The sequence below is a fragment of the Leptidea sinapis genome, chromosome 24 (assembly GCF_905404315.1).
Source record: "Leptidea sinapis chromosome 24, ilLepSina1.1, whole genome shotgun sequence".
In the NCBI taxonomy this organism is placed as follows: Eukaryota; Metazoa; Arthropoda; class Insecta; order Lepidoptera; family Pieridae; genus Leptidea; species Leptidea sinapis.
Genome location: NC_066288.1, coordinates 9,552,853 through 9,562,587, shown reverse-complemented (window position 1 = coordinate 9,562,587; position 9,735 = coordinate 9,552,853). Strand labels below are relative to the sequence as shown.

The 9,735-nt window shown below is 34.6% G+C and overlaps 1 protein-coding gene across 1 annotated transcript; it reads right to left on the bottom strand.

Moving 5' to 3' along the window:
* Positions 1-2,705: 2,705 nt before the first annotated feature.
* On the bottom strand, positions 2,706-8,718 carry LOC126971806 (transcription initiation factor IIE subunit beta). The gene is made up of 6 exons (XM_050818232.1): positions 8,468-8,718; positions 7,803-7,904; positions 7,395-7,557; positions 6,689-6,798; positions 5,137-5,314; positions 2,706-2,989 (listed from the first exon to the last, which is right to left on the bottom strand). The coding sequence occupies exons 1-6, from the start codon at positions 8,527-8,529 to the stop codon at positions 2,729-2,731; spliced, it is 876 nt and encodes a 291-aa protein (XP_050674189.1). The 5' UTR covers positions 8,530-8,718; the 3' UTR covers positions 2,706-2,728.
* Positions 8,719-9,735: the final 1,017 nt, after the last annotated feature.

The following is a 9,735-nucleotide window of genomic DNA, read 5'->3' as shown; positions in this document are numbered from 1 at the left end:
ATGGGTATCCACAAAAGTCGTAAACGCTTATATGACCTTTATTATGAGAAACATTACAATAATAGTGAAGAATTTAAAATATATGTAAAAAAATACTCCAAGCTTTTTAAAATAGTTTGTCATGAAGCGAAAACACGTTTCATTGCAGATAAAATTAAAAACAGTAATAATAAAGTAAAAGCGACTTGGAGTGTAATTAACAATGAAACTGGTAGATCGAATTGCCGTAACACCTCTATCTGTTTAAATATTAATAATCGCGTTATAAATTCGGAAATAGAAATTGCAAATGAATTTGATAAATACTTCTCCGAAATCCCGATTGTCACGACCAAATACCTTAACGCTTCGCCAAAAGCAGCATATGATATGCTTAAATTACACGTACCAGTATCTTCTACTGACTTGAAATTTAAGTATGTTACAGGTAGCGATATAATAAAAATCTTCAAATTAATTAACCTAAAAAATACAAAAGACCTATGGGGCCATTCGACTAATATTGTTAAATACATACTTGACATTATAGCACCTGAATTAGCAATAATATTTAATGAATGCATAGATGAGGGTGTGTTCCCTGACCTCATGAAATACAGCAAAGTTATACCTTTGTTTAAATCGGGCAGTTCTTTTGACCCTGCTAATTTCAGACCTATTTCAGTGCTGCCTGTTTTTAGTAAAATTTTTGAAAAACTTTTGCTTCAACAGCTACAAATGCATTTTTGTAAATTAATGAACAAAAATCAGTTTGGTTTCACTAGAGGCTTATCAACAATTAATGCGGGTACTAGACTCATTGAGCACATCTTTGACGCCTGGGAAGAGTCACAGGATGCATTGGGCATTTTTTGTGATTTGTCAAAAGCATTTGACTGCGTCCACCATGAAACTTTACTCCTAAAACTAAAGCATTATGGAGTGAAAAATAGAGCCCTAAATCTGTTAAAATCATATTTAAGCGAAAGAGTTCAGATAGTCGATGTAAATGGCAAACGGTCTTCGGGTAAACCTGTGGGAATAGGTGTTCCACAGGGTTCTATTCTCGGTCCTTTCTTGTTTCTTATATATATTAACGATCTACCGTTTGTGGTAGATGATAGCCATGAGATTGTATTGTTTGCTGATGATACTTCACTTATTTTTAAAGTGAAGCGACGTGCGGATATTGATGACGAGATAAGCAATGCACTCTCAAAGATAGTGCGTTGGTTTGAGACGAATAATCTGCACTTAAACAGTAAAAAAACAAAGTGTTTACGGTTCGTTACACCAAACACAGCGGAGGTACAAACCAACGTACTTATAAATGACCAGGGATTGGAACTTGTGGACACTACGGTCTTCTTGGGTATCACGTTAGATAAAAAGCTTCAGTGGGGTCCACATATTACCCATCTAGCAGATAGACTCAGCTCTGCGGCATATGCAGTTAGAAAGATTAGAGAGTACACGAATGTTGCGACCGCTAGATTAGTGTACTTTAGTTATTTTCACAGCATCATGACGTACGGTATATTACTATGGGGTCATGCTGCTGACATTGATATAGTGTTTGCACTGCAAAAGAGAGCTGTTCGTGCTATATTACAGCTTGGTTATAGACAGTCTCTCAAAGAAAAATTTAAAGAAATAAATATTATGACTGTTTATTGTCAGAACATTTATGAAAATTTAATATATGTTCACAAAAATCGTCACCTTTTTGCTCTTAATAGTGATTTTCATTATTATAACACTAGAAATAAGGGATTGCTTGTAACTAATTCTAGTAGGCTTCATAAGATACATAATAGCTTTAAGGGTAAATGTATGCACTTCTACAATAAAGTCCCAGCCACTGTTCAGGCATTATCTATAAATAAATTTAAATGTTTTATAAAAAAAATGGCTCTGTCTTAAGTCCTATTACTCCACTGCTGAATATCTAAATGATCGGACAGCCTGGGACTAGATTGTGATTATTTTATAGGGACTGTACAATATTGTATATTTTTATTGAAAAGAGCGCAAAAAAAAGAATGCTGGGAGAGTTTCTTGCGCCGCTTCTTCTCTCTCAGAGCGCCATTTGTTTCCGAAGGGGTAGTAGTATCTAGTAGTATAAGAAATGACATCAAAAAGAATTCTAAAGGAATCAATTTTGAGAAAATAAATGCCTTTTATGCCTTTAGCTAGGTCGAGATCCGAGCTTACCGATACAAGGGCTATCAGTAAGACGTCTGTGAACTCCAATTCCGATTGGAATACTCTCCCACTAACTAAGTCAGTAAATCCTTACAGTTACACTTGTACCTTTTACGATCTACATCATTTTTGTTAGAATATTTTCTTGTTTGGAGACTGTTGTTTACAAGGAACTATAGCTCCTCTCATAACTAGAGACAGACATATTTGGCACCATAAATAGGATAAGTTCTAAAAAACAAACCAATAATATTTTAATTTTTCCAATAGATCCATCGTTCATAAAATTTTGTTTTTCAAGTTTTATGTGTGTATTAATCCTAGAAGTGAGGGTTATCACTTTAAAAACATAACAAATTATATTAGGGTGAAATTTAAAACGTACATTTTGATGCTTACATCTAACAAGAATATTTAGTCGATCTGGGTGTTTCAAAGAATTTCTGCAAAAAGGACTACACATTGGAATAAGCATGAGTAAATGTGGGTAAAATGTGGCAAGTCATGTAATAAATCAAGAATAACACACAACACTGTAAATTATTTATTTAATCGATACTCCTTTTTGTGTCAATGTATTATCATCATAAGTTTCTAGGACATCAGCAAGATGCTCATTATCTCGGGGCTTCTTGAATTGGCGTCTCTTTTGAGAAACCTTTTTCCTCTTTGGCACAATTGGTTTACGGGGACCATGGTCCTGCATAGATTTGATTCCTTGCTTTTCTAAGTATTCCTCAATTTTTGCGTCATCCATGGCGTCTACAGCCGTTGCTCGCCATAATTTAACAAATTCCTCATCAACCTTTAATACAAAATAGAAATAATTCACTATATTATTTGAAAAAAAAAAATGTAAAGCCATTAAAATAAAATAATTTGCAGCATATCATTGATATAAAGAAGGAACAGTGTAGCTGATAGCACACATCCTTCCGGGACACCTGCGTATATGGGTTTTACGTCGTGGCATGCACAGAGGATAAAAATCTTGATGAAAAACTGTAATCATCAAATAATGATAGTGAGCCATTTGCATAGCTTCTGGAGAAGCCATAGGAGGATAGCTTTGCGCAGTGCTTTGTGCCACACCCAATCGAAGACTTTCGCCATGTGCAGACTAACCGAACATCTTCCGTCCATCTTTGAGTGAGATATACAACGAGAACACCAACTGAGTGACCTTAACGAAATCAGTAATCGCTGATCATCTGGTGGTTTTTTAGGTATCCCAAGACTCCATAACTTTGGATAAAAAGGGATGCAATGGGCAGTAGAGCGTATCCGACCTTTGTTAGGAATCTGGTGCACTAAAGGCGCCTTTCACAATTTCAGGACTACGTCTGATGAGTAGGAGAGCCGGGAAACACAAGTAAGGACCGGTGCCAATTCCGCATCACGTGTCCGTAGCACTATCAAGGGAATGCCATAGGGCCCGCTTGATGGATTTCAATCCTTAGATACCGTCGATAGACCCAATCCAGATAGCACTAATGTTTTCGGCGCGGTGTTTTTCCGGAGCGAACAACGAAGGTTGAAATCTGTAAACGACAGGCACCGAAAAAATTGCAGAGTTCAATAATCTACAGTACCATCAGCAAAAGAGGAAGTTCTCAATCTGTTAAAAACTGTCTGCACGAGTAGCATGCAAGAAAAAACCGCATCTCAGTATAATCTGCTGACATTTCAGCAGGCTATTAAGGTCAGATCGGCATGGAGATCCGGGTCAGGCAGTGGTTCTACGACCGAAAACGAGGATTGCTAACGAAATCAGGTGTGATGCAGTGATGTGTAAGCATTACTGTGTTTCGGTCTGAAGGGCACCATAGATAGTGAAATTACTGGGCGAATGAGACTTAACATCTAATGTCTCAAGGTGTCGAGCGCAATTGTAGTGTCGCTCAGAAGAAGAGCTCTCAGGATGTGAGTTCAACAGAAGGTTGAATAGTGATGTGAAAAATCATATTTACGTATGAGAGTCGCGTTGATGCAATAACCGGTATTGAAAAACCATATGATAAAGCAATTTCGAAAACTGATCTTTGCTGGGGAACAGCCCCTAGACAAAATCTGTAGAAATTAGGATGTGCTCACTTGAGCACTTGCTACACTTACACTGCTACTTAGCTCTAAGTTAGCTCTCTCTGTGTTACCACTAAGGGGCCTATACAGTATAGAGGCATACTATGCATAGATGCGGATAGACATCGGAGTCTACTAACGCTGGAAGCGGAACAGCCAAAGCATGGGTAGTTCCTGCCGTTCAAGAATAGGATAAGGCTAGTAACCATAGCATCCATAGTAACCCTAGCCAAAGGCGTCCCTGACGTAATAATATTATTGCAGTTTACACCTAAGGTATGTAAGGACGTAAGGTAAGGGTGGTTAGAAGTATGAGCTATATGCCTTAGTCAAAAAGGCACAGATATCCTCTGTAGCTGAGCAAGTCTGGCTTCTACACCTTAAGATGAAAGTGGATGGCTTTTAAATCTGAATAAAGTCCACAGGGAAACAGGAGCACTTAGTTTTCAGTCTTTTGTTTGGTTTGCTCTAGGTTAGCAGTTCTGCTCCATCCAGAGTACCAGGGTCAGCCTAAGAATCTACCATTACCTGGTTGTGGACATCTAGAGACAGATTCTCCAGAACTAATACATCTGGTAATAAACTAGAGTAGTCCATTTGAAAACCTGTTTTATGTCAAAACTATTTATTTATGAAATAAGTTTTTTTAAATAAGTGACAAAATAAGCAGATGACCTGCTTGATGTATGGGTGTGAAAAGCCATTATGAAATGAAATAATGCATCACAGAAAGCCGACTGTATGCATACACACTGTCTTTCAAGATACACAAATCATATTGAAAAACTTTTTTAATCTTTTCTTATCTTACTTTGATCATATCCAGCAAAGTTTATGTATTATTCAATAATAATAAAATACAATACTCACATCAAAGTTAGCTGTTTTATCATTATAAAACAATATTTTCTTCTTATCTGTCGGCCTGATGATGTACAATATTTCATTAGCTAGATGCTTTAGTGCCCTTTCACAATGAGGCAAGGACTCTTGAACATCTTCTAAAAATATACCTCCCAATCCTTTGAGATCTTGTTGTTTTAATAACCTATACAAATGTATAATATATGGTATATTAATAAAAAATAGTTCAACAACTATAGCAATTAATTGTAGTAATCATTTATGTATTTATTCATCCTCAAAAGAATATAAAAATAATAAACTAGGACTTTTCTTAAGACAGCTTCAATGGATGAGCAATAAGCATGGCATTTCCAACATGGATAACATATAAGAGCAAAAACAGAGGAAGTGAAGAGAGAAACTTGCCTTAGGAAAATCTCTAAAGCTGTTGGCGAAACGGGCCAAAAGGCCAACAAGACGAGATAAATAATGTAAACAAAGTTCCACGGCTTCAAAACATTTGAATAAATTTTATACAAATTATAGACTCCCTATTCTAATCACTGCCGTCTGTATTAGACAAAGGTAATACTTTGGAAAAGTCCTAATCATCTGTATTCATGACAATATAATGAAACTCAGTAGGGGTCTGTTTGTTTACATTCTTTATCTTGTCTCATTGGCCTTAGTATACAAAGTGGCTCTACAATGGGGACATTAAATAAACACACGGGTAGAACAACTTAGCAATATATATATAACAAAAAAAAATATATAAAATACATCATTAGTACTTAAATGAATGTTATACGTTACATTCGTTGTTGCCAGTGTAAACACTGTCATTGGATACCAGGCATTTGTTTCTTCTGACGAATCCGTCAGAACTCGTCAGAACAATTTTTCGTCAGAACTCGCATCCATAGTAACCCTAGCCTTATACAACCACTTAAGGGTGATTAAATTTTTTTAAATATATAAGTAATTTGTTTGTTTGAATATTTCAAGATTTCAATTATTTACTTTAAATTTTAGAATATTTTTTTTACTCACCTTAATAGATAGCTAGATAGCTCTACCAGTGTGTTCATTTAATGTCGCGATTAAAGGGCTACACTATATATAAAAAGCTTCCAATATTATATCAAACAATATTAAAAATTGTATGTAGCTCTGATATGTCTACAATACTAAACTATCTTGAATACTATAGCAAAATATGTACTTGGTATATGACAAACTCAGATATTTGCAAACATCTAGCAATAAAAACAGTTAAGCATGAAGATTTTGGAACACACAACCTATTGCTTGGTAGGCACTAATTGTCCAACACATTCATCAATTATTATTAAGTGTCTGTCGACAAACCTTGCAAATATGTATTGCTTTACCATGATGTAATGTATGCATAATACATGTTTGTTCGAAAATATTGTGCATTTTAGATGGATATTAATTAAGTACTAATATTGAAAAAAGGAAGCCAAAAGAAAATTTTGGAGAAGCCACGTCATAGATTTACATAAGTTAGTCTAGGGAGGGAGGTAGGAAAATTTGTATAATTAGTACTTACCTAAGCAATGATTTCTTATCCTTAATCTTGTACACAGGCTTAAATATATACTTGCTATCTGGTGTGCATTCTATTTTAGGGTTATTTTGTAAAGCCTCTGTTTGAAGCCACTGAAATATATGTTAAGAAATATTACACAATCTCAAAAACTCAATAAAAATTCTGAGTGACACTGCAATTGCACTCATCATCTTGAGACATAAGATGTTAAGTCTCATTTACCCAGTTATTTCACTAGCTATGGCACCCTTCAGACCAAAACAGAATAATGTTTACATATAACTGCTTCATAGCAGAAATAGGTACCATTGTGGTATAATCTAGCCAGCATCCTGTGCAAAGGAGCCTATTAATGTCCATAAGATTAATAGGTCAAGAATAATTTTTATTGCCATGTATCTTAGTTAGTTTGGTCTACTCAAAAGACTTCCATCAAAAGACCAGGACATATGAGAAGTAAATTACCTCTAAAATACAATCGGACATCAGCATATAACACATTTTCAATTCAAGCAAATGTACAATAGATACAAATGTCACTAAGATTAACACTGGGTCCTAACATAACATCTTTAGTTGTGGTAAGTACAATTTCTCAAGATTTGATTTCTATTTTATAACAATGTCCAAAATACATCTTGATTAGACCTCAGTTCTAGCAATGTTTAATTACCACTCACAGTTTTAATTTTTATCAATATAACACCTGCTTTATCTTGTTTCCGACGTCAAGTTGATTTGTTTCATCAAGAATATCATCAAGTGAAAGTGGATGATCATCCCCTTCTTGATGTCTAGCTTTCATGTGCCTCACAATCCTCGCAAGTACACCAAATCTATATGAGGAACTACCCGCCATTGTTTTGTAGCTGAAAATATAAGAATTATTATAATAATAATGCCACTATGCCAAATTTTTTGGCTTTTCAACAATCTGAGTGGTACTGCATTGTAATAGGCAGAGTGTATCAATTACCATCAGCTGAATGTCCTGCTCATCTCGTCCCATATTTTCATAAAATGTAAACTAGAAAGTGTAGCAGCCATTTTGAAACCAAATCAACTATTTGTTGATATTTGAAGTAGGAAGTAAATAGAAAACAATTATGCTTACTTTGATGCATCAAGTTTTGGTCCAGCACTGACCGAACTTGTGGTCTTTTTCTTCTTACTATCATCTTTATATGAAGATTCATCTTTTTTCTTTTTCTCAACACTGAAAAAACAAATTAACATTGAAATTGTGAAATAATGTATGTTATTAGCCCACAATGGTTTGTACCCTGGTTTGTACTGAGAAATGAAACATACTTACCAAAAATGAAAGATAAATTTTATTTATGTTTATTTGCTAATTATGGGTTTAATGTAGTATTGGCAATATTGTTAAATGATTAATTACAAATTAATTCAACTATAATTTTAAAATTGTGACCAATTATTAAATCTATCACACATTTAGAAGTACAGATTTTTGTTTTGATAAAACAAAATAATGATTCCATCACATAGGTCTATCTAATATAAATATAAAGTTGCAGCATTAGCAGCTTTGCATCTAGTGGGGATACAAAAATTCTCATAATAATTGACAGCACTGTGTGAGTCAGTAATCTAAAACATACAGCACAAGCTTAGCACAACAAGTTTTCAGTTTAGTTTGTCATTCCAGCTTTAAGTGTTGAAGAGTGGGATTACTAGAGCTAGACTAGGATTGCAATTATACTTGTTTAATAACATTAATATCATAAAACAACAAGTGCTGGCAATAAAACGCACCTCGGTGTCGCAAGTGCTCTCTTTCTGAAGGCTTCACGTTCTCTTAAAAGGGCAGGGTCCATGCTGAATGTCACTACCTCAAACTCAAGGATCTATAGATTTGTAAGTATCTTTTAATTTTTTATTAAATTGAAAGATAGTCAATAATTTATTGTTTCTACTTTCTACCCATTACTTCTACTCTAGTTTGACTTTGATAATTGTTAATTTGAAAGTTTCGCTTTCTTATACCAATGACCGACGTCGTTAGTGAAAACTGACAACTGTAAATTGTATTTGACTCTTGTGGCGCCACAGAATAGATAATTAAGAATTATAAAGAAGACGACGAATTATATAGAAGGACGTTCGTCAAAAACTTAGTAGATTCCACGTAAAATTATAATGGTTACATTCATGTTTATGGAATGGCTATGGATGGGCACTCCAAACTTTAAAAGAAAGTGATCCTACATCTTCCGTGTAGAACACGGCTTAGCATACATTGACAATTATTTTGTTTACAATTTGCTCAAATATAGTGATAATAATCTAAGCTCAAATATCTTATCACTGTGACGTTTCTCCCGTGAAGCACCAATGCGTCTGTTGATTAGATTTAGAAAAAGGTCACTTAGATTAAATTTAAAGAATTTGATTGTAAACAGTTCTTCTGCGACAAGATCCCAGGTTATGTTCAAAACAGATGTATTAAGTACGTTATTTAAACGAATTGTTAAAAAACGTTATTTTGGTAAAGGTTACTATAACATAAATGACTTTCTTAATGATACCACAGATTGTTGATAAGTTTAATTATACAATATTACTTTGTAAACATAATTTTTTGATGAAAAAATAAAGCCCGCAGAGTTTGTTGCGCGCATTCTTCTCAGGTCTGAGGCATTCGTCTTGAATGTGTGGTAGATTTTTTGGCTTTCAATAAGTGATGTTACAACCTATTTTGAATAAAAATATTTGAATTTGTAGTAACCTACACTGATTTGCTCGGTCATCGGCTGTTTTCCGCAGTTTGTTCATCACACACCTTCCTCCACACATTTTCTTTAGTTTTTTCTCGGTCTGCTGCACCGCCGTGATAAGGTTTTACACAGCACTTTTCTTTCAAAGACGATCAGTTTCTGCTCATGCTTTTGAGTTAATGTCTAAGTCCCTAAATACATGCATATTATGTTCCTACTCTTGTGTTATTTATTTGTACGAAGTGATTTTAGATTTAGTTGCTACTGAACATTTAAGTAAGGAAACAACACGTGTTGCCATCAGCA